We start from the raw sequence: 25,690 nt of genomic DNA on the forward strand, positions 1-25,690 counted from the left end.
CTAGGAAAAACAGAAAGACTATTCCTAAGTTAGAGCTTTGTGCAGCCCATCTTTTAAGTTAACTAATGTAGAGAACAAAGGAATCAATTTCTGACATAGCAAAAAGTTTTAAAAAGTTATCTTCGGCAAGCCGAAGTTTGTATATCCTTGCAGTTATGCAAAATAATCAATAATTTTATTAAATTGAATTCGAAATACTTAAAAATATAAAAATGTATATTTCCAAAATTATAAGATAATAAGTCAAAAAGCCCAAAAGCTATAATTTGTTTCCTATTATTTCCCACCAATTATCCGATCGTTCCTATGACAGCTATATGATATAGTCGTCAGATTTTAATAAAATTTAATTCGAAATTCAGGACTAATTAAAAAATGTTATTTTCAAGCTTATAAGATTATATGTTAAAAAACACAAAAGATATAATTTTTATTTCATATTTTCCTACTAATTTTCCGATCGTTCCTTTGGCAGCTATATGATATAGTCGACCGATTTTAATAAAATTGAATTCGAAATTCAAAACCAAATAAAAAATGTTATTTCCAAGCGTTGGAGGTTATAAGTTAAAAAACACCGAAGATATAATTTTTTCAATATTATTTTATCACTAATTTTCCGGTTGTTCCCTTGGGAGCTATATGATATAGTCTTCCGATTTTGATATAATTACTAACAAATATAATAATTTACTAATTTAAAAATTTTATATCCAAGCTTAGAAAGGTATATGTTAAAAAACACGAAAGATATAATTTTTTTTTAATTTTTTCTCCGATAGTTCCTATGGCTGCTTCCGACTTATATACTACCTGCAATAGAAAGAAGACTTTTGGGAAAGTTTTAGCCCAATAACTTTAAAACTGAGAGCCTAGTTTGCGTAGAAACGGACGGACAGACGGAATGACAGACGGACATGGCTATATCGACTCGTCTTGTGACGCTGATCAAGAATATATATACTTTGTGGGGTCGGAAACGTCTCCTTTACTACTTTGCAAACTTCTGACTGAAATCATTATACCCTCTGCAAATGTATAAAAAATAATGGATACAGAATGGAGTCATGTAAAGTCGGAAGATAGCCCGGCAGACATTGCCTCCGGAGGCAAATTAAAAGGTTGCCAAATTTGGAGGGGAATGCCCTAAGGGCTCTCTAGGATTCTATCCTATTAGAATTTCGCAGTCTTTCTGCGATGCGCAGTTTTTTTTAGAACTATTCTGGCCATGTTACATACAGCGGACCAATTTACTTCTGATTCAAACATAATTTCCACCAGGTTACAAACGGCTGGCGTCCTCCTAACGCTTATGCTCAGATCTTGACGTTCATTTTCAAATCTCGGACAGACAAAAAATACGTGCTCTGCGTCTTCATTATCCGACTCCCAGAGTGGGCAGTACGGATAACGTTCATGCATAAACCCATTCAGGTAGTGTTTAAAGCATCCATGTTCTGTCAGCAGTTGCGTTAAGTAAAAGTCCACATGTCCATGCTTCCTTCCCAGCCATCTCTGCAGTTCTGGGATAAACTTACGCGTCCACCGTCCTTTGCTGCTATTTGCCCACCTCTCCTGCCACTTTGGAATGGTATGTTGTCTGCACCTTTTCCGTAGGGATTCGACAGTTTCGACCCCTGTGCTCCCTGCGCAGATACCCGCTGACTCCACTGCTAGCAGGTCCATCGGTATTACTCCTGATATAACTAGCGCCGCATCAAAGGATACCGTGCGGAACGCATAGCAAACCCTCAGGGCACACAGTCTCTGTACGGAATCACCCTGCAAATAACTTCTATTTATTGTGGCTCGGGCCCATATGGGAGCAGCGTACATCAGCGTCGATGTGACAACGCTAACCAGTAATCTACGTCCTGGTTGCCTCGGTCCACGAGTGTTCGCCATAATTCGCAAAATTGCGGCCGCGGTTCTGCCTGCCTTGCCCCTAGCGTACGCTAGATGCTCTTTGAAAGAAAGCCAGTGGTCGATCATGACCCCCAAGTATTTTAGGCTTGGGCGAGATTTTATGGTGGCTTCTCCAATTTTAATAGTGGCCGTTTCCACTTTCTGCCTGCTACTTATCAGGACTGCTTCGGTCTTATGAGCTGCCAAGGCGAGACCCCTAGAATCGAGCCATGCGCTTGCTCGTTTCCCAGCTTCATTGCGGATTCTTTCCGCGTCTGGGAGTTTCTTGGCCGTAACTACTATGTCTACGTCATCCGAAACCAATGAGACGTGCCCCTTCGGGCATCGTGATCCTAGGGATCTCGTCGTACATGACATTCCACAACAAAGGGCCTAGGACTGATCCTTGGGGGACTCCCCCGGTGACCCTGTGAGTCGATTGCCCGGATTCAGTTTCGTACAGGAGCAGGCGGCCTTCGAAGTAGTGTGTGGTGTCAGCTAGCGGAGTTGAATGCGTTTTTTACATCCAATGTTGTCGCTATGCAATACTGCTTAGTGCCGTACAACCACCTTTTTCCCTCAATGGCTTTGTCTGCGATCTCACACAGTTTACCAATGGCATCGATTGTAGATAGTCCCTTTCGAAAACCATACTGCATCTCAGAGAGGCCATTGGTTCCGACAAAGACTCCTACTAGCAGGGAGTGGATTATTCGTGTCTACCCTCTTGCTCAGGGAATAGTGTTTCTACTACCCTTTTTAGGATGACTGGGCATGTCGGCGACGGGCTACTAAATGCCCGAAGCCGTTTTGTGACGAGTTTATATGCGAAGCCCCAAGGGTTGGAGTCTATTTCTTCGCATATATTATTAAAACACCTGCGTTTGCTTTCTTTTATTAATTTTTCCAGGGCTCGTCTTTTTTCCCTGTAGTATATCTGAAGTGCCCTAAATTCGAGTCTTCCTCTTGCTCGTTGGTATGCGCGTCTTGCTCTATGGTATTCTTTCCTGGCTTCCGCAATGGATTGGTTCCACCAGTATGCCGGTCTTTTCTTTGATGGGAGTTTCCCCTGCCTCTGCACATGGGCCCTGGCGAACCAATTTTCGCTTTTTTCCTGCTAATCTGGCGCCTTGGGTTTCCAGCTTCATATTGCCGATTTTTTTCTACTATTTGCTAGCCATTCACCGGAGTTTTTATTTCTATATTGCTCGCTTATGAGTGCCATGTCTACGTTTTGCTCGATGACATTTTGCTCCAGCAACGATTGGGCAACCTCGCAGTGGTTTAGGTTGATCTGAAGAATCTTCATTTGCCCCAAAGCCCTCCTGAAGTACGGACATTTTCCACTCATTGTTGGGTGGTCACAGTCCTTCTCCTTTTTGCGCTTGCAGAGCATACAGCAGGCCTTTGCTTTGCAGCCTCTGCTTGCCGAATGCAATGGGTGTCGTGCAATGGGCGGTGCCACACAATTTCTATCTATTTTAATGATATAACATGTATGTCCTGCAAAAAGGGTGCGTTACCACGCCTTTTTTTATACCCTTGCAGAGGGTATAATGATTTCAGTCAGAAGTTTGCAACGCAGTGAAGGAGACCTTTCCGACCCCATAAAGTATATATATTCTTGATCAGCGTCACAAGACGAGTCGATCTAGCCATGTCCGTCTGTCCGTCCGTCTGCCCGTCCGTCTGTCCGTCCGTTTCTACGCAAACTAGTCTCTCAGTTTTAAAGCTATCGGGCTGAAACTTTATCAAAATTCTTCTTTCTACCTGTAGTAGGATACAAGGTGAGTTCCAAAGTAAACAGGATTTTTAAAAAAAGACAGAACTAATAGTTTTTTTTCGGCAAAATCAATTTATTTTATTAAAATTAACCTTCTTCTGCTTTAATACAGCGTTTTGCACGGTCCTTAAGCATGTCGAACGAGTGTTTTAGCTCATTGCCCGGTATGGCCGCCAGTATGCCGATGCAAGCCTTTTGAATGTCCTCTACGTCTGCATAACGCTTTCCTTTCATCGGCAAATGGATTTTTCCGAAAAGATAGAAGTTGCACGGTGCCATATCAGGTGAATACGGGAAGTGGTTTATGGTTAAAATGTGATGTGGTGTGTGTGTGAAAATAGTCGGACACAAGCGTCGATCGATGAGACGGCGCATTATCGTGCAAACAAACACCAACTTCCATCTTCGCGATATCCGGGCCGAACACGTCGAATACGGCGCTCCAAACGCTTTAAAACTCCAAGGTAGATTAACGTTTTGGCCGGGTGGAACAAATTCTTTGTGGACAATACCCATGGAATCAAAAAAACAAATCAGCATTGTCTTCACTTTTGAATTGTCCAGGCGCGATTTTTTGGGTTTCCATTCAGCACTCTGGCGTTTCGTTTCGGGATCATATTAAAAACACCACGTTTGGTCACCAGTCACAATCTTGTGTCTTTTTTGCCTTTTTAATGATGTCCGAATGTTTAATTCTGAGCAATTTTTGTCAATTTGTGCGGAACAAACCGCGCACGCACTTTTTGTGAGCCCAAATTTTCGGTCAAAAAGTCCTGTTTACTTTGGAACTCACCTTGTATAAGTCGGAACTAGCCGGATCGGACCACTGTATCTTATAGCTCCCATAGGAACTAACGGGGAAAAAATTAAAAAAAAATTATATCTTTGGTGTTTTTTAACATATAACCGTCTACGCTTGGAAATACAATTTTTAATTGAATTTGAATTTTGAATTAAATTTTATCAAAATCGGACGACTATCATCTAGCTGTCATAAGAAAGATCTGAAAATTGGTGGGAAATTAATATGAAACAAATAATAGCTTCGGTGTTTTTTGACATATTATTCTATAACCATTGGAAATATAACTCTTACATATAGCTGTTAAAGAAATGGTCAGAGAAATAATGAAATAATAATTTTTTTAATATCAATGAAGCTGGCCACAATCCTTAAAAATTTTACATGGTGTTACTAACGCAGTAATGTTATGATTTTATGCATGAGGCCTTCAAGTCACACTCGGTCGAAAGCCTGAGAGATGTCGATGAATATCGCACTACAATATTCCCGATGTTCAAAGGCTGTACGAATTTGTGATGTTATCCGGTTTACTTGCTCGATGGTTCCGTGGCTTTCTAGAGACCCGAATTGATGTGCCGGGATTAAGTTTTACTTGTTTAAATACGGTGTTTTGCGCGTGAGCTAAATTTTTATAGTAATTTGGAGAGGCATGAAAGAAGCTTATTGGCCTGTTACCCCAGACTTTTTCCATTCTTTGGGGTAGTAGCCAAGTTTTGTGATCCCGTTAAATTGTTTACATATAATATCCACTGCGCAGTTTGGAAGTTCAATTATCATTTTTGGCGTTATTTGGTCGCCCCCTGAAGCCTTTTTCGGTTTTAATTGCTTCCTAATGACATTATTAATTTAAGATGCTTGAAACACGTTGAGGTTAATTGCGATTTCTGGGCTAAGCGGCGGTAATTAAAAATAGTTTGTGGAGGCGTTTGGTCGGCGGTAGTTTCTCGATGTACCGACGCTGTGCAAGCCCTTCGTACTTGAGGGTTTTGGTAAGTCAGCGGGTGGCTTCATTAAAGAGTTGCTTCGATTGGGGAAATCTGCAGGATTGCAAAGTCCGTCTTAGGCGTCGTTTTTTCCGATTTGCCGTTTAGTTTGTATTGGTTGCTACGCACAATGGTCTCTTATGGTGTTGAAATGTTGGCTGCTGCCAAGAGTACTGACTCCAGGGCATCAGCACGGAAGTCGATGTCATTCTCAATGTTTAATTGTAGTGTTAGCTCAATGTGGGAACATACCTACTTTTTGTACTTTAACCAGTTAGTTCTAAGCGAGGTCAGCCTGAAGGTGTGCTTGTTTACATTCGGTTTTTGAAGGAGTGGTATTAAAATAGGAGAGTGATCCGATGATAAGTCCGATAGCTTACTAAATTTATTGGCATGTTCTTGGTCACAGCGAAGTCAATTAGGACCGGAAGTCTTCTGGGATCAGTTGGCCACTATGTGGGACTGCCAGAGAAGACATTGTCGAGATTGTTGCTCAAATTTATAATTGCATTATACAGTTGCCTTCCTTTAGGGGTCACGAGTCGTGATCCTCAGTGCATGTGCTTGGCGTTGCATTTCCCCCTGCTAAATCAATCTCCGAGTGAATTGTAAAAGTTCATGAATTGATCTTCAGTTATTGTAATACGCGGTGGGCAACAGACAGCAGCTATAGTGATACTGCCGTTACCTGCTTGTAGTTTTGTAGACGTAGCCTGCAAATAATTTGTTGCAATCCTCCGATGAAAGTGGTGATTAATGCGTTCCCTGATTGAGATTCCGGTTCCTTCGTGGGCCTTACCGTCCGGATGATCTGTGTAATATGGAGTATAACCTCTTATTTGAAAGTTGTATTTACTTGTTAGATGCGTTTCAGTAGCCAGTAGCATTATATCTATTTGGTTTTTATTGAGGAAATAAGTTAATTCAAGTTTGTGCCGTAAAACGCCATTGGCATTCCACATAGATATTTGAGGGCAAGACATAGATTATTTAGATTGTTGGGATGTGAGCAATTTTATTAAAATGTTTTGATTTTCCATAGGGTTTTGCATCGTTTTGTTCATAAAGGACATAAATTCCATCATACCCTGTTGTAAAGTCAGCATCATGGTTTTGATGCTGTTTAGTATTAGTCCTATTGCTTGCTGATCTTTCATTATATTTTGCCCAGAGCATTAAGCTTCTGGGATCAACAGTAATCCTTCTATGCAACATGAATTGCAGTTTGTAGATCGGGTGCACTTCATTTTTCTTTCAGTCTCTGCTTTCTTTCTACAGTTTGACATTAAAGAGTGATTGCGGCTTTTTATTTCTGTTGAAAATATTAATAATATGTATTGCGAAGAATCCTTCTTTTTTCAGTTATCTCATTGTTCGATACGTCGGGTTCTATGCCCCTTAGCACTACTTGCAAGGCCTTGCTACTCTTGAGCTGGTATGTGTAGCAGGGTTTCTTAGCCTCGTCTAGATATTTGGTTACAGCTCTGAATTGATCTTTAGTTTTAGCTTGACGCTTTGTTTCGTGAATATTCCCTTTGACAAGAGTAGTAACATAAAAGTTGTCATTCCCGACCAGCGAAAAAATTTTATTTACTAGGTCATTTGAGTTCCGTTCCCTTACGTAAATTGGTTGGCTTTGTCGTTTTTTGTACAGCATGTCAAGCTTCGTATTGATTATTTTCAATATCCGACAACACGGCGAGTCTGTTGTTACTAGATGCTCCTGGTTGTTCGCTGCTTTTATTTTGCGGGCTTAGCTTCCGTTTGATTTGGTTATAACGATCCATGACAGTCTGTATAGCTAGTTATTTCTACTTCTGTATGAAGGGCTGTGAAATAAGAGATTTAGCTGCTTCTGTGCTCATTTTTGAATCGCCGCTTATTGACCTATTACTCGTGGCACTTCTTAGTTTGATATTTTGATATATAGCACTAATTATTGTAATTTTTTTTTAGTTTTTTTTATTGCCTTTATAACACTACTTCAGTTATGTGTTTTTTACTATTAAGCTACTTTTTCCGGAGCTCGCACAAAACACGTCTGCACTCTCCGGGCGTTTAACTCAACTCATTTAGCATTCCATTAACGGATGTAACAATTATGGATGACTATTTTCAAATAATTAAGAAAGGTAAGGTACTGATTCCAAAAATGAGAATTGTTTACGGGAAGCTTCATATCTTTTGGAAAATGTGCAAAATCAGAAACAAACGTGCTTCTTTCGAGTTCAAAAGTTTATTATATTACAAATTATATGGAGTCTTATAATATTATTTGTTTATACTTTTAAGAATTTAATTTAATAAAAATCGGACAAATTATAGCTTCGGTGTTTTTTGACATATAACCTCATACTTTTAGAAATAGAATTTTTTTATTAGTTTTGAATTTCGATTTTAATTTTATCACAATCGGACGACTATATCATTTAGCTGCAATAGGAACAATCGGAAAATTGTGGTAAAATAATATGAAAAAATTATAATTTCGGTGTTTTTTAACATATAACCTCCTACGCTTGGAAATAACAATTTTTAATTAGTTTTGAATTTCGAATTAAATTTTATCAAAATTGGACGATTATATCATATAACTGTCATAGGAACGATCAGAAAATTGGCGGGAAATTAGTATGAAACAAATTAAAGCTTTAGCGCTTTTTAAGCATAATTACATATTTACTCACTATTTTGGAAATATAATTTTTTATATTTTTAAGAATTTCGAATTCAATTTACTCTAACATATAGATGTCAAAAAAACGGTCTGAAAAAAATAATGAAATAATTTGTTTTTAATATGGTGTTGTTTTTACATGGTGTTACTAAATGTGTTTATTTTTTATAACTTCAAAAATATAGAAAATTAGGCTTGCCAAAGTCAACTTCCAATCTTTCTGAATATATTTTCCGACGAAAAAATATTTATTTTATCCTGACTCCTATCAAAAGTACTGGCGCGACAAAAGGCAACCAAGACAAGTCTGCCATTAACGAAAGCATAGTGGAGGATAATTAATGGTTTGGGCTGGGATGGATCCACTCTGTTTTATACCGACTAGAACAAATGCAGAAATTTATATTGAGTTACTCGAAACAGTGGTTTCGTGCAGTATGCAAATATACTTCTTCTTTATTTAAATTATAGTTGATTTAAACGCTTGCGAAAAATATTTTACTATTTTTTCGTTAATGTGTATTCAAGCTAAACAAAAACATTTTAATCAAATTCCCTTTTTTTTGTTGTTGTTAATAATTTTAATTTCATAAACTTCTTTTCCTGAGCTATATGATCTGGTTTCTCGTAGAAATCAATCAATCAATTTAAGCTGTATACATAGTTTTCTAGATCTCAGCGTTCATACGGACAGACAGACAGACGGAAATGGATAGATCGACTAGGCTAGTGATCCTGATCAAGAATATATATACATTATGGGGTCGGAAACGTTTCCTTCTACCTGTTACATACCTTCCGACGAAGTTGGTATATCCATGCAGTTATAAGAAGTAATCAACTTTTGTAACACTATGTGAAATTTTTACGGATTGTTGCTGACTTCAGTGATATTAAAAAAAAATTTATTTATTCCTTATTTCAGACCGTTTTTTTACATCTATATGTTAGAGTAGTCCGATTTTTATTAAATTAAATTCGAAATAAAAATATAAAAAATTATATTCCTAATATTATTAGATAATATGTCAAAGAGCATTATTTTCACACCGATTTTTCGATCGATCGTATGGCAGCTACATGATATAGTCGTCCGATTTTGATAAAATTAAAATCGAAATTCAGAACTAATTAAAAAGAAGACTTTTGAAAAATTTCAGCTTTATAGCTTTATACTGAGGGACTAGTTTGCGTAGAAACGGACGGACAGAAGGGCATGATCGACTCGTCTAGTGATCAAGAATATATATACTTTATGGACGCTTTTATGGCAGGTCGGTCGTGTCACGATAGACGGAGAGGCGATGCGGTGCGAGCTACCGGAGGTTAGCTGCTAGTTCAGAAGTGTTACAAGGCCTATTCCCAGAAGAAGAAAGTAGAACCGTGGAGTTATTAGTGCGTTAATAACTGATTTATTCTTAAGTTGGTACTTGCTTATAAACTACTTGGAACACGGAAGTTTACTGACATGAGTTATCTTCAAGAGTAGGTCAGTGGTTTTCGATGATTGTAGCAGTTAGCGTAGTTGGCTCGGCAGACTTTACCAGTGGGTGATCCTGATTCCCCAACTGTGCTACTGCTTGATTGGTTGGGTACTGGTCACCCTTGGGTACGAACAGTTATGACAGCTGTACTGGTTTGGATTTTACAGTAAAAGTGGTCCTTTTGGGGATAAATCCAGAAACTTTAAAGTTGCTTTTATTTTCGGGTTGTCGTAGGCATAGCAATCGAAGAAAGATAGCTAGTACTTGACGGCTGAAGGATGAGGCGGTTGCCTTATCCGTATTCCCACGTGTTTGCACTGACTGGGCCCAGTGGGCCGACGCTTTGCCGTATAAAAATTGGGCGGTTTTCTTAGCCGGTTCAAAAATTATCTCGGATCAAATTAGCCAATTTTAAGCGTGCCTGGACTGTGGAAGATTTCCATGATCGATTCGGTGGCTGAATTTGGAATTTTCGCCTTCTGAATGTTTCGGATTTTTGTTTGATCCCAGTTTTAAATGGCGCACTATTAATTTACGGATCTTATAAAAATCCACTTTTGCCAAAGCTTACGTGAACTTTACGTGGGTAACCTTGCTATTTCTCACTTGAAGTACTAACACTGCCAGTTACAGAAGAATTTACATGTGTATATTTCAATGCATATAATTGTGCGGGAAATTTTCTGGAGTCTGTACTCCCACTATTCTATGCATTACTAAAAGCTTTATCATAGCGGTGATATCGGATGATCTACGCGGTCTCTGTCATTGCAGCAACTACCGACGAACTGCATAGCGTGGGCAGACACAAATTTTTGATATTTATGTACCTAAGTTGGTACCTACAAGTACAACCACATATGCTAAATAGAGTTTCAAAATGTATATATCGGGTGTTTTTTTTAGAGGTATAGAATAAAATTACGATGGATTATTCGATTGACATGAATTTTTTTTTATTCGAAAGATAATCTTGTGACATTACATTTTATATATGATTTCTGGCATATGACCGCCACGGCTGGCGCGGACTGGGCGACTAGCTGACAACTACTCGAACTCGCGAGTGGGTCAGCCATGCGGGCTTAGGGAAGCCTCACCGACTAAGATGACCAGAATGACCGCTCTCCCTTTTGGCTGATCGCGCCAGGACCTGCTCTTATTCCACTTGACGTGCTTGGGGCAAGGTACACTGGGTTTAGACAGGCTTCTCAAGCTCACGGTTTCTTGTCGAAGACCTTCACTGCTTAAACTCTGACAGACTGAACGCAGCTTCCATTGTCTCAATTCGGAGATTTCTGGTATCCCAATGCCGAACGTCTCGACGTAGAGAACTTGCTTCCACGCCTTGACTTCGTTGTAATTGGTCGACTGACTGTGCACTTTTGAAATCTTGGTGGTGTGACTGACCATGATCGACTGCTTGTCTCGACTGCCTGTGATCCACTGATCCTCTGCGGCCAGAGCTCTGCGGCTTTTTATAGGAAACTGTTGTTCGAACCGAATCTCTCCACGCCGGGTCCAAAGTTCATGGCTCCAGCTTGACCCACTTGTCTTTTAGGCGCCGCTTTCAACCGAAGTCCTGCCTTATGCTGACGTCCCGCTGGTTACCATGACGCATGTGTGTGCCGCTCCGCTGCTGAAATGTGGTACTTCCTCTCCTTGTCCAAAGTTTCCGGCACAGTCAAATATCCCGCTGATTCCCGTCCAAACTATCTTCCTCTCCAACTTGACATCCAAACTCTCTTCTTCTCCAACCGCTTTTTGCCGCTTACCGCAATTCGCCGCTTACGTGGTAAGCGGCCGGCTACTTACTTGTGTGGAGTTGTTCAACTCCTCACACTAACTTTTTACTTCGGGAAACATTTAAAAAATCCTCGTTCCAACGCTCTGGCGTTTTCTTGCATGTTCTAGCCTTTGAGTCCTTGCCATGCTCCTTCTGATTCTCTCGGTGCTCCCCCGTTGCTCCGTCGACGTTCCCTCGACACTCTTCAGGGGCGGCGTTGCCAGTTCCTTGCCGCGATGTTTACCTTAACAGATATTCCAATTTTCTTGTGCTTATCAATCGCACAATCGACCGCCTTTAGAGGCGCTCTCTTGCCTGGTTCATGATTTTGCATTCTGCACCTTTAATGGGTAAGTAACAAATTTTATACTTTCTCTCTCCTCTTCTTAGCTCCTTCGTCTGGTGTTTAATGTGTATGGCTTACTCCGGCCCGCTTCTGCTCCATGACCATACTAGCGCTGCGGCAGAAGGCGGGTACTTCGACAGCGGACAGCATCTGGCAGGCATGCAGCTCCTCCGCAGGCTGATATAGGTGCTTCTTATTATTCAATTTATTTTAAGCTTTGATCGTTGCTCAAAGTTTCAAATGCATCATAATCAGATTGTAAAGTGAGGCTCAGTGCTGGCACAGCTTAATTTCGTCATCGTTAAAAAATACACTTGACTTTCTTAGGACTAGAGGCAGATTATTAGTGAATGATGTAAAGAGTGCAGAGTTTGAATAGCTTGAGATACACTTAAAAAGATTACATGATTACTTTTAAATGTCAGATTTCAGCACTAAAAGCTTCACTGGATAAAGATGGAACCACGAATAAGCTTGCATATTCAGACTTACTGATGGGATAGGGTCCTACATTTAAGCAATCTATTGTTGAATAAAACGCTGTGGTTCATGTGTGTGGCATTGCCGCTTTTGAGGTGGTTGCATAGTTTAGTAGCTGTATAGTGTCACATAAATTAATAAAGTTTTTAACATCAGAAACCATTTTGTTTGTATTGTTTTTATTTTCACACGAGCATGGATTAGATCATTATAGTGATCTTGGATTTCAAGTCGTTTCATCGGCTCTATTGATTCTTGTGGCACGCTCAGCTTTCTGAAGCTAAGATCTACCTGCCCCTCGATAAAAGCCTCAAAATTTCTGGACTGTTTAATCCGTTGAAAAGCATTCCTTTTCTTTTTTGACTTAATTAGAGATTTTTCCCTCTATCTCCTGAACTGTTTAATTTAATTAATGCATACACAACAACTATACAGTTGACCGAAGCTCCATTATCCCGTAAAATACGATTACCAGCAAATCTGGACCTACCTTATTATTCTTTAAAAAAAGTAGTTGGTTGTTTAAGGTTTCCTTTAATTCCAAGATAAAAATGTAATTCAGTTAATTAATTTACCAACGCTAAGAGTTCTAAATATTGGTCTTGTTATAAGGTCTTGTATGTCGTATATAGGAGCTACTAGTCAAAACCCAAAAGTTGTTTGAGATCCATTAAAATTGTATTCCACTAATTCTCAGCTTAATCAAGATATACAATATTTAAAAGGCAATCATATTTAATTAAGAGATTTTCCTTTTATATTATATTTCCGGACATGTTTCTTTAGGAATTGGATCAATAATAAGAATAATCATAGTAATAAAAGGCAACGATTGTAAGCAATTACATTCGATAGACCGTTGAAAGGTGTAAAATAATAAGTTACAAGCAAATAAATAAATATGTTTTTATTGTTTAAGAAAAGAATTAAAAAATTGATAGCCTTTTCACCTCATCTTGCCGTCCCTTGGCAGAATGTTAAAGAAGAACACTAATTGACATAGATTTAAGGTTTTATAAGCGCTGTTCATATCAATATATATATACCTATCTAGCGCCTTAAATATTTATATGTAACTTAAAACCTACAAGGGTAATCTTAAAAACAGGCCCTTGAACCTGACCATAAATTGTGAGGAGTTGAATAAATCCACCAAAATCCCAGCAGCAGTAACAGTAGATGGCCGGTCGCTTAACGGGTACGCGGCGTATTCGCGTAGTAACGATGCGGCGAAGAGCAGTTGGAGAGGAAGAGAGTTTTGAGACCAAGGTTGGAGGAAAAGAGAGTTTCGAAACCAAGTTGCAGATGAAGAGAGTTTGGAGACCAAGTTTGAAGAAGATGAGAGTTTGAACACCAATAATGCATAGTAAGAGAGTTTGGAAAGCAATGGTAGAGAATGAGAAAGGTGGGAGACCAAGGATTTTTTGATAGAAACAAAATTATTACTGAAATGTGTTTGTTTTATCAATACCTATCGACAAAAAAAATGCGCCGCTCCCACTCTAGCGCCCACAAACGGTTTAAACCCTTTAAATCTGTCTGCCACCCATATAACATCTATTGAAATAGCCGGTAGTTGGCGTCTTAAAATATCGCTTTTCTGCTTATATATATCTATTCCATTTTTTGCTCCCTTAAACTAAGCAACAGGTATCTGGTAGTCGAGGCACTCGACTATAGCGCTTTTCCTTGTCTTCCTTTAAGGGCTTTGACCACTTGTATACACAGTCCTTGTCATGTCGGAATTGCTGCTTAAACATTTTATTTATGTCCATCTTCGTTGCCATGCGAAATTTCATATTAATAGCCCATTCTAAAAAAAACAAAATTTGTTTTCTCTTTGTTTTATGTTAATTGTGTTCTATCGTCCACAAGTGACTTAAAAGTGACTTTAGTACTATCGTCGTTCTATCTTCCACTTTTTAAGTGACTTCTTACATAGTGACTTCCTTATTTAAAGCACATTATTCCTTTTATTATAGGTAATGAAATAAAAAGCAATTTATTTCGGCGGTTTTTTAAATTAAAATGTAAATTTTTTAAAATTTCACTAGGAAATATAGTATCATTATAAATAATATTATAATAAGAAATTATCTTTTTTTAGGCTGTGGAAAATCGACACGCCATGGCAAAGGCATTGTACTCGAAAACATTTACATGGCTGGTTACGAAAATAAATAACTGTACAAACCCAGGCCAAGACGGAGCTACATTTCTCGGAGTTCTCGATATTTTTGGATTTGAAAATTTCTCTCACAACTCATTCGAGCAATTATGTATAAACTATACCAACGAAAAGCTACACAAATTTTTTAATCATTATGTGTTTGCATTAGAGCAATCAATCGTAAGTATTAAATTTATATAACAATAAAAAGGGCGGGAAGCGCAACCACTGTCTGTCAGTCTGAGATTTATTTTTATTATCAATATACTAGCTGACCCGGTAGACTTCGTACTGTCCTTGCGATTGATTTATTGTCAACGCAAAGGCCAGACATACTGCAAATTTAAAGCCTTTTAAATCGATTCTTAAATCCCTTAGAATCATCGGTATTTGCGGGATAAAGACAACTTCTCTTTTAAATTATTCTTTTATGATTGTTGCCTCAATGACGTTATTCATCAACATTTTCACAGCCAGTCTCTTTTTATTGCATAGTCGAGGTTGATTAATGATTCTCAGCATAATGACAACAAAGTCTACTTTAAACTGGTAATTCCAGTGAAAAACTCCGGTGGATAGTTGACTACGTCGTCCTGGTTCATAACAGTGTCGACTGATTTGAAGGAAACCAACTGTCCTGGAAAACAAAATTCAGAATGGTCGCATTGATATCTTCGACATCTTTATTTTTTGCTGCCAATGTTGCTCGTTCAACCAGCCAATTATGGTTATTGATATTTTGCGCCATATAGTATCTGGGAAAACACGCTGAATAAGCTCCTCTTTTGAATATGTGATGTGATAGAAATCTGTGGGTAATGCCAATGTCTAAGAACTGCTTCGCAAACACACTTGCGGTTTCATCATGTTGCAAAAATACTCGAATGTTAGCCACAAGAAATGGTCAGCCAGCATACACTGCAATGTCTAAATGCACCGTCGATTTTAGCACACAAAAGATTCTGCTTCGATGCTAATCCCAGTTCTATCGGAGCTGCTATGTTATTATTGACATATTTTTTTATGGAGTCAGGTGTTGTGAAAATTTTTGGTATCTCAATAGTTTCAGAAAAACTGAAATTTAAACTCAGACCCGTTGTAGGATACAATCGCCTATAGAAAGCCAAATGTGTGAAACAATTCTGGAGGCATATACATTGTAACTATCGGTCTGCAACTTTTAAAGCACAAGCTCTTGGTAATTTTCTAGGACTATGAAGATGTAAACAATTCCAGTGCGGTAGCGTGAATAAGGACACAAAAGTCAATAAATAAATGATAGAAAAACCAGCTTCCACTTTTATCAGTGTTTGGTTGGTTTTATTGGAAGCCTTCGTGATTTTGGAGACTTCAAAGTACTGTATATATGAAATTACGTCATTAACCAATCCTGACCAGTAGTGAAACCTGAGCATCATTTTAAGTTTCTTGTACTCGCCGAAGCCAGTCGATAGTCATCATTTTTTTTTTAACACTTCCTCCACCAGTTCATTGGGGTTAAACCAACACATTTATCACCTTGAATTCAATAAACTTGTCGGGGTTGGCAGTAACGAGTTTCACAAACTTTAGATATGTTCCCGATTTGCGGGCGGCAGAAAGATTTGAGGGTTTTGGTCGTGAAAGTGGGGGTGGCAAAATATGTTGCGCAGGAAGCCCAGTTTATGCATGCCAAGTCCCATCTCTAGCTCTTATAGATTTCAAGATTTCACCATTCATACCCTGCCCTGGCACTTAATGAGCACCGAATAACTACAAAGTGCTCATCACTGAGTGCGCATTCACTGCTCAATTTGTTCGGAAATGACTGCTTAAATTAACATAGGCATGTGCCAGGATTCAACAGAGCTCAAAAATGAGCACAGTTTCAGTGCATTTTAAAGCACCCTTTTGTTCACTTTTTTAAGCAGAAGAAAAAAAAAAGCACAGGTTGAGCGCTTAATTGAAGAAGAAAAAGCACAGGTTTAACACATATTGAGCGCTTAGAAGATATACAAATATAAAATATGCTATTGCTTTTATTTCATTGTTTTGATTTTATTTCCTTTTTAATTTACTCTGGGTTCTGGGCCACATCGCCTTCTGCAACTCTTTCGCGGAGCCACCTGAGCGACTGCATCTAGAACCCATAAAGTATTTGTATTCTTAATCAGCATCACCAGTCGAGTGGAACTACGCTAACTAGTCTCTCAGTTTAATGTTATCGGGCTTAATATTTTCCAAAAGTCTTCTTTCTATTGCAGAAAGTATTTAATTATTAAGCAACAATATTTTACAGCTCACAGGAATAGTCGGAAAAACATTTATTTCTTAATTATATTATTAGTTTTTTTAGCATATAACCTCCTAAGCTTGAATACAGCTCCTTTTAATTAGTTCTGTATTTCGAATTAATTTTGAACAAAATCGGCGACTACATAGCTGCCATAGATACGTTCGAAAGTTGGTGGGAAAATAATAGGAATGAAATTATAGCTTAGGTGTTCTTTGACATATTATCTTTTACTATTGGAAATATAATTTTTTGTACTAACCTGTCTAAATTTGGCAATTCTATCAATCAAATTTGTTGTGTGTATATCAACTATAATAAAACAACTTAAATAAAAGATGAAGGCTAGCAGGTTGCGAGTACTGATATCTCTGATTCTCCAGGGTAGCTTCGAATACGCGTAAAAATTGTCTAAGTTGACCAAGCGTAAATAAGTAGCGCCACCCAGTTTTTATGACACTATGACGTCATTAAGTTGTAATATTAAGGTTTTTCGAAAAACTGATTTTTGGCCACAAAAAATGGTCAGCCAGCCTATTGTGGAATACAACGCAGCCGCAAAAAAAAAAAGAGTCAATAAGTATTGTCTATGTACAAATCACGTTGGCGTCAAAAATGTTGCTTTTTATATTAGTTATTGCAAAATAAAAATACAATTTTTTGGGTTGTTTTATGCTTGTTAACTATATGTTAGCTTAAGAGTGCAGCAGGCGAGGACAAAATGCGTTTAATGTCGAGATCAGAATTCGTACTGACTTTACAAAGGGTCAGGCAGCCGAAGGCTGGGCCCATGCAAGTACACAAACATAAAAGGGATAAATAGAGGCCGAAGCAATTAATATAAGAAACCGGATTCAGAAGTTAATTAGTTGCAGGGGCAGCGTGACCCCAAAAAAAAAACAAAATTCTTTAAATTACGGTTGCGTTACTTCTCACAATGTGATCAAATCCGGTCCCGAAATATTTCTTTAATTATAAAATATCCATCTCAAGAAATATTCGAGAGTTTAGAAGACACCTACAGGCTTTACAAAATTACGCAAAGATTGCGAAACATTTACCAAATATGAAGAAACCGAAAAACTTCAATAAAGTTGGACGATTAAGCTGCAACATGTCATACCGAGCTAAAAGGTAATTTAATCGCAGAAAAACCATTAGTACAACCAGATTAAAATTTACTTTAACAACAGATGCGTTCTATTGAGCGATTAGTGCTGTTCTTTCTTAGGAGGGGAAACTAAATACATTTATTTTAAAAAGCCTAACCGAAACCGAACAATTATATGCAATAAAAACGAATTAACTTTTAAACCTTCGGAATTACTTATATGGGGCTTAAAAAATTTTCAACATCGAGACTTACACAAACAATTAACATATTTCCTTCTCAATTCATATAAAAAAAAAACAAAAATTAAAATGAAAAGGATGAATATTTGCATTATTAATTGTTCACCGAATATAATTTTTTAGCCAGGAGCAACAAATGTTGTTGCGGTTGCTGTACAAAGAGTGCATATTGCTAATAGCAACGGAAAGGTAACAATACATGAGTCGATTAATGTATTCAGAAGAAGGTGCAATTTTGCATCTTGACATATATAATGCCCAAAAGCTTATATTCATTACTTGTAAAGATAATTATTCAAAATACTTAGTCTTAAAGGAGATTCCAAATAAAATTTATAAAAAAACAAAGTTTCAGATTTTTTGCAACAATTTTCATAATCTAAAATTATAATGATAGATAACGAATCAAGTTTTTCTTCGTCCCAATTATATTTTTTTGCACAAAAAATGGTATATATTTTTATGAAAAGAAAAAGAAGGAAAAAATGTTATTTTCAAGCTTATAAGGTTATATGTTAAAAAACACAAAGGATATAATTTTTATTTCATGTTTTCTTACTAATTTTTCGATTGTTTCTATGGCAGCTATATGACATAGTCGTCCGATTTTGATAAAAATTAATTCGAAATTCAAAACAAAATAAAAAATGTTATTTCCAAGCGTAGAAAGTTAAAAATTAAAAAACATCAAAGATATTATTTTTTTTATAATTATTTCCCCGATAGTTCCTATTAGAGCTATAAGATATAGTTGTCTGAGCCGGCTGGTTCCGACTTATATACTACCAGCAAAAGGAAGAAGACTTTTGGCAAAGTTTCAGCCCTATAGCTTAAAAACTAAGAGACTAGTTTGCGTAGTCTAGTGACGCTGATCAAGAATATATATACTTTATGGGGTCGGAAACGTTTCATTCACTGCCTTCTGACTGAAACCTCTGCAAGGGTATACGAAAAATATGAGAAAAGTAAAGTTTGAAAATTTCTTTTTGCACTTATATTAGTTTTTTCCGAGAACGTTAAGTTGAGTTTTCAAGACGAAGGAAACGGGATTAAAATGACCTTTCTATTAATGCCTTTCTAGATTCGACAGAAAGTATGGATTAGGTAAAAGGAAACGTTTACTACCCCACAAAGTATATATGTATATTCCTGATCAGGATCACTAGCCAAGTCGATCGAGCCATGTCCGTCTTCCCGTATGAACGCTGAGATCTCGGAAACTATAAGAGCTAATATTCATACTTAGCATGTGGACTCCTGGGCTTCCTACGCAGCGCAAGTTTGTTTCAGCGGGGTACCATGCCGACTCTACTGTCCACAATCCGCGAAAATCTGTAGCGCCCACAGTTTTTATGATAGAACCAAAATTTTAACTGAAATGTGTTTGTCTTATCACCAAAAAAAAGGTGCCAAGCCCACTCTAAGGCCCACAAATGATCAAAACGCTTAAATCTATTTGCCGCCCACATAACATCTTCTCAAATAGCCGGTATCCTTAAGCTAGGTAACGGGTATATGATAATCGAGGCACTCGAATATAGCGTTCTTGCTTGCTTATATAGAATATGTGTTAATTTGTGTTACTTTAGAAAAAGATTATAGAGAGAGATATTATAATAAAAGAAATTTGCTGGACACGTAAAAAAGATTTAGGTTTAGGATTTATTAATGAAACGTTAAATATAGAAAACATTTATATACATAAACAAAACAACTTAGAACACTTAAAGAACGTTTGCTACAAAATCAAAAAAAAAAAAAACAATACATTGGATTAAAGAAAATTGTAATTGAGATTTCATTCGCAAATCAGAAAGATCAAGATTGCCGCAATGGAACTGCAGTCTGTGCTGCCAAAAAAAAACTAAATTCCGAACATATAAAAGCAATTAGAAAATCAAACAAAACAAAAGCTTTTGCGTATGTGCCAACGGCCGCGATCAATTACTAAATGCTCATGCGCGACAACTAGCGAGCTTTGGCGTCGCTGCTATGCACCCAAGTGGGGCAAGGGGAAACGGGAGAGATGCTAGTGCCGACTATGTTCTTGTCTTTTTTAGTCTTCGCATTTCATTGCGCCGTTGTACTCTTATTTGCTTTGTGGGAAGTTTATTTTGAAAATTTTTCGCCTTTCGTGTTTTGGTGTTTAAATTACAAAAAAGTCAAGAATTTCAGAATCCGTCGATTCCTCCATTGACGTGCCGATGAAGGCAATGCCGATGATTTACGCCTGGTATTAACAAAATAATAAAACTATTTCGGATCGTTTGAAAATTCAAATTAACATAGAATAGCAATGACTGTTGAGAACATTAAAATCCGTTCAAGCCACCACAAATTTCTAAAAATCTGCTGGCCTTCCCGATTTTTTATACTTTTTATAAGTGTTTATTTAAGATTTTTAAGTCTTTGAAGCGCATTGGTAAACTAAGGAGGCCTGTTTAGGTTTCAAAGAAACCCATCAGGTATGCATTCATTAAAAACATATTTCACACTGTATGGAAAGTTCAGTGGCCCTTTCAATGTCTTTACAATTGTACAAGTCTTTCCAATTATAATGAGAAATCATATCGGTAAGTTTATTGTAGTCACATTAACGAAAACATCTAATTTTAGTTGGTAAAACTATAGGAGAGAGGGTATCACAGCAGGGGAAGCAAATTTTCACTTCCTTAGTTGGATGATATCAGCCTTCAGAGTCAATTCTACATACTGTGATTTCGGACGGGTCTGAAACAAACACAAGATCTAATTCTCTACTTGAGAAATTTGTTATAAAGCTTTGTAACGAACTGATTTCTTTGGTTTCTGCTCGCTACGGTATTTGTGCGGCTAGCTCAGTAGATTGTGAGTGTTTGTCCCAACAAATTTATATAAACGTGACCGCCCAGTAGTTCAGTGAAAAAGCACAGAATTCTCGGGTTCGGAGTGGGTTTATTGCGGGTATGACTGCAGTCGGCTTTATAACTTGCTTGTCTCACTGTCTCCGACCGTGTGGGTTGTCTTGTCGCTCCTCGAAGATCCTTAACCGCTGATTGCTCCTGACGTGGCTGGCTCCAAGACTGCTCGGCCACGATTCAGACTCGCTATGGGGTCAGCCGGGCGGGCTTAGGGAAGCGTCACCGTTCTCAGACAAGGGTGAACAGACTGACGAGCTCTCCAGGATCACTCCTCTCGATACCCGTCTCCTGTCCCTTGCTCTGTCCCGGATGGTCCCACGGGCTTCCGCTCAGATCGTGCGGACAGTCAAGGCGGAACGCCAGGAAGCTGCCTCGCTTTTCACTTCGCTTCTGTGCCTCGTGTAAACGAACGTTCCACCCTAGCCTCAACCTTCCGCGTACTGTCCGTGCCGTTCCTGCGAGCTCGATCCTCCTTGCGTGGCCGTTGCGGTGTGGTGTCCTGCTTGCTGGTGGCGATGTCCTGCGAACTGCTCCTGACAGGTGGCTGTAGGTCTTGACTTCTGTGCTGGGTTCGAGGGCATACACCGATCCGGGACTTCTCTCCCTTCTAAGTCTAGTAGACCCTCCAGGCGTAACGCCAGGACTTCGTCGGCAGGACAGAACAGAACTAAGCTGTGTGGTGCCTTCTTAGACCTCAGCCACCTGTGTCTCAGTTCGGAGATTCCTAGTAATCCCAATCCCGAACGTCTCGACGTGACGATCTTGCTCCTCGTAGGCTCCCACGGCGCTGCTTCCGACGACTCGGTCTGGTGTGGCTCCCTCGTAGCTTGCTTGGTTGGATTTCGTTCGACTCCTTGCTCTCGACTGACTGCTCGCTCTTGACTGACTGATCTCGACTGAATGCTTTCGACTGAATGATTGCTCCCGTTGCCAGCGCCCTGCGGGTTTATATAGGGCCTCTGGGTACCGTTATTTCCCTTTTGCACACGGCCCAGCAAAACTCTCCACATCGGGTCCAAAGTCCATGGTTCCTGTTTGACCCTCTTGTCCCTGACGCACTGCTTCCCGCCGCCCTCCAGCCTGATGCTGCCGTCCCTATGATCCCGGAGACGCATGCGACATGTTTGTGTGTGCCGCACCGCTGCTGAGATGTGGCGCATTCTTTCCAAAGTCCAAAGTCCGGCGGCGTCCCGCTACTCCTTTTTGCACACGGCACTCTCACTCCGCGCGGCAAGTCTCCGCTCTCTCCTTCTCCATTGTTGGTCTCCAAACTCTCTTGGTCTCCGAACCCTTTTGCTCTGCAAACTCTCTCGCTCTCCAAACTGTTGTCTCCAACCTCTCTTCCTCTCCAAACTCTCTCGCTCTCCAAACTCTCTCGCTCTCCAAACTCTTGTCTCCAAACTCTCTTCCTCTCCAAACTCTCACGTTCTCCATCCTCGATCTCCAAACTCTCTCGTTTTCCGTCCTCGATCTCCAAACTCTCTCGTTCTACGTCCTCGCTCTTCGCCGCGCCGCCACTACGCGAATTCGCCGCGTACCTGGTGAGCGGCCGGGCATCTGCTTCTGCGATTTGTGGGGAGTTATTCAACTCCTCACATTCCCCCCTTACTTCGGGAAAGATTAAGAAAACTCAGCGCTCCCACTCTCCGGCGTTCCCTTGTATATCCTAGCCATTGAGTCAGGGCGCATCTCGTTCCGGTTCCCTCGGTGCTCCCTCGTTGCTCCCTCGACGTTCCCTCGACGCTTTCCATTTTGTTTCCGTTCCACAGCGCCGGTCGTCCTCCGTATAGCAATTTCAAATCTCCCGCGCCGATCTTCCATCTGTTCCCACTGGACACCGATATTAATCAGCTATCGATACCCAGAGGGCCTGCTCACGATATCGATATCGCAGGTGCGGCGTTGCCACTTGCGAGCCGCGATGTTCATCATCACCGATATTTCCATTTTCTTGTGCCCATCGATCGCACTATCGTCCAGTGCCAATCGACCGCCTATCGAGGCGCCCCCTTCCCTGTTGAATGGTGATTTTGCACCATTAGAGCAAAGGACGAGGAGGAGCAGCAGGCCGGCTGCGGCAAAAATCACGGAACCGATCGCCATCTATACGCTTTGGAGCTTGGCGACGCACTCTGGGGTATATGGAGCCGTGAACTGTTGCTTGGCTCCCATCTCGGCCAGGAAACTCCTGAAGATTTTGCTGTTAAACTGTACTCCGTTGTCCGTTATGACTACCTTCGGGACCCCAAACCTTGCGATGATGCGCTCCCTGAACGCTTTCTTTAGGGACTCGGCTGTCGCGCTCCGCAGCGGCACCAATTCAGTCCACTTGGAGAACCTGTCTATCAGCACCAGCAGCATTTGGTTGCCGTGTTTTGAACGCGGCAGGGGTCCGACGAAGTCTTCGCACACTGTAGCCCACGGTTCCTCTGGTACCTGCGTTAGCATTTTCCCAGCTGCCTGCATCTGATTTGGCTTGAATCTGATACATGTCTCGCATCCTCTTACGTGGGCTCGAGCGTCTCGGTGCATGCCTGGCCAGTAGTACCGGGCTGCCAGACGTGCTATTGTCCTTCTGCTTCCTACATGGTCAGCTGCCGGTGAGTCGTGGTTCTCTTTCAGCACCGCTTCTCGCAGAGCCTTCGGGACGCACATCCTCCTCGTCCCGCCCTGCAAACCACAAGCTCCATCGGGCAACACTGGATCCCAGTGGCGCGACGATGAGGTCCCCTTCAACCGCACCCTGGACTCAATTTTGGTGCCACGCGTCGTCGGCAGTCGGGGACATCAACAGGTGCGCGAGTACCTGGTCCAATCGCTGAGCGGCCTTGGCTTCCAGACGGAAGTGGATGAGTTCAGGCAGCGAGTTCCAGTTCTCGGAGAGCTTACGTTCGCCAATGTTGTGGGTACCATCAATCCCCAGGCCCACAACTTCCTGGCTCTGGCCTGCCACTACGACAGCAAGTACTTCCCCAACGACCCGGGAATTGTGGGGGCCATCGACTCCGCGGTGACCTGTGCCATTCTGCTGAACACCGCCAAGACCCTGAGTGGGTATTTGCAGAAAGAGTTTCTCAATCGTAGCGACGTGGGACTTATGCTCATATTCTTCGATGGCGAGGAGGCCTTTAAGGAATGGACCAGTGCTGATTCCGTTTACTGCTCAAAGCATCTGGCATCGAAGCTGGCTAAGACGCGCAGTGGCTCTTAGAGTGCAGGCCAAGTTCAACTGGCCCCACGTTGGGCGCCAGATGTAACGAACTGATTTCTTTGGTTTCTGCTCGCTACGGTATTTGTGCGGCTAGCTCAGTAGATTGTGTGTGTTAGTCCCAACAAATTTATATAAACGTGACCGCCCAGTAGTTCAGTGAAAAAGCACAGAATTCTCGGGTTCGGAGTGGGTTTATTGCGGGTATGACTGCAGTCGGCTTTATAACTTGCTTGTCTCACTGTCTCCGACCGTGTGGGTTGTCTTGTCGCTCCTCGAAGATCCTTAACCGCTGATTGCTCCTGACGTGGCTGGCTCCAAGACTGCTCGGCCACGATTCAGACTCGCTATGGGGTCAGCCGGGCGGGCTTAGGGAAGCGTCACCGTTCTCAGACAAGGGTGAACAGACTGACGAGCTCTCCAGGATCACTCCTCTCGATACCCGACCTCCTGTCCCTTGCTCTGTCCCGGATGGTCCCACGGGCTTCCGCTCAGATCGTGCGGACAGTCAAGGCGGAACGCCAGGAAGCTGCCTCGCTTTTCACTTCGCTTCTGTGCCTCGTGTAAACGAACGTTCCACCCTAGCCTCACCCTTCCGCGTACTGTCCGTGCCGTTCCTGCGAGCTCGATCCTCCTTGCGTGGCCGTTGCGGTGTGGTGTCCTGCTTGCTGGTGGCGATGTCCTGCGAACTGCTCCTGACAGGTGGCTGTAGGTCTTGACTTCTGTGCTGGGTTCGAGGGCATACGCCGATCCGGGACTTCTCTCCCTTCTAAGTCTAGTAGACCCTCCAGGCGTAACGCCAGGACTTCGTCGGCAGGACAGAACAGAACTAAGCCGTGTGGTGCCTTCTTAGACCTCAGCCACCTGTGTCTCAGTTCGGAGATTCCTAGTAATCCCAATCCCGACGTGACGATCTTGCTCCTCGTAGGCTCCCACGGCGCTGCTTCCGACGACTCGGTCTGGTGTGGCTCCCTCGTAGCTTGCTTGGTTGGATTTCGTTCGACTCCTTGCTCTCGACTGACTGCTCGCTCTTGACTGACTGATCTCGACTGAATGCTTTCGACTGAATGATTGCTCCCGTTGCCAGCGCCCTGCGGGTTTATATAGGGCCTCTGGGTACCGTTATTTCCCTTTTGCACACGGCCCAGCAAAACTCTCCACATCGGGTCCAAAGTCCATGGTTCCTGTTTGACCCTCTTGTCCCTGACGCACTGCTTCCCGCCGCCCTCCAGCCTGATGCTGCCGTCCCTATGATCCCGGAGACGCATGCGACATGTTTGTGTGTGCCGCACCGCTGCTGAGATGTGGCGCATTCTTTCCAAAGTCCAAAGTCCGGCGGCGTCCCGCTACTCCTTTTTGCACACGGCACTCTCACTCCGCGCGGCAAGTCTCCGCTCTCTCCTTCTCCATTGTTGGTCTCCAAACTCTCTTGGTCTCCGAACCCTTTTGCTCTGCAAACTCTCTCGCTCTCCAAACTGTTGTCTCCAACCTCTCTTCCTCTCCAAACTCTCTCGCTCTCCAAACTCTCTCGCTCTCCA

The 25,690-nt window shown here is 41.1% G+C and overlaps 2 protein-coding genes across 3 annotated transcripts in view; both read left to right on the top strand.

Annotated features, from left to right (window-relative positions):
• Positions 1-25,690, top strand: part of LOC108029318 (unconventional myosin-VIIa) — a 792,260-nt gene that overhangs the window by 455,339 nt on the left and 311,231 nt on the right. For both annotated transcript variants that reach the window (XM_050890354.1, XM_050890355.1), the window contains exon 7: positions 14,357-14,599. In XM_050890354.1, the coding sequence (XP_050746311.1) occupies positions 14,357-14,599 (243 nt within the window). The remainder of the gene's footprint in view (positions 1-14,356; positions 14,600-25,690) is intronic.
• Positions 23,529-24,155, top strand: LOC122818514 (glutaminyl-peptide cyclotransferase-like; the record flags this gene model as incomplete). The annotated part of the gene is made up of 1 exon (XM_044092665.2): positions 23,529-24,155. A coding segment is annotated over one exon (627 nt), but the record flags the coding sequence as incomplete, so codon positions are not given.

This window comes from Drosophila biarmipes, unplaced genomic scaffold, assembly GCF_025231255.1.
Source record: "Drosophila biarmipes strain raj3 unplaced genomic scaffold, RU_DBia_V1.1 ptg000022l, whole genome shotgun sequence".
NCBI lineage: Eukaryota > Metazoa > Arthropoda > Insecta > Diptera > Drosophilidae > Drosophila > Drosophila biarmipes.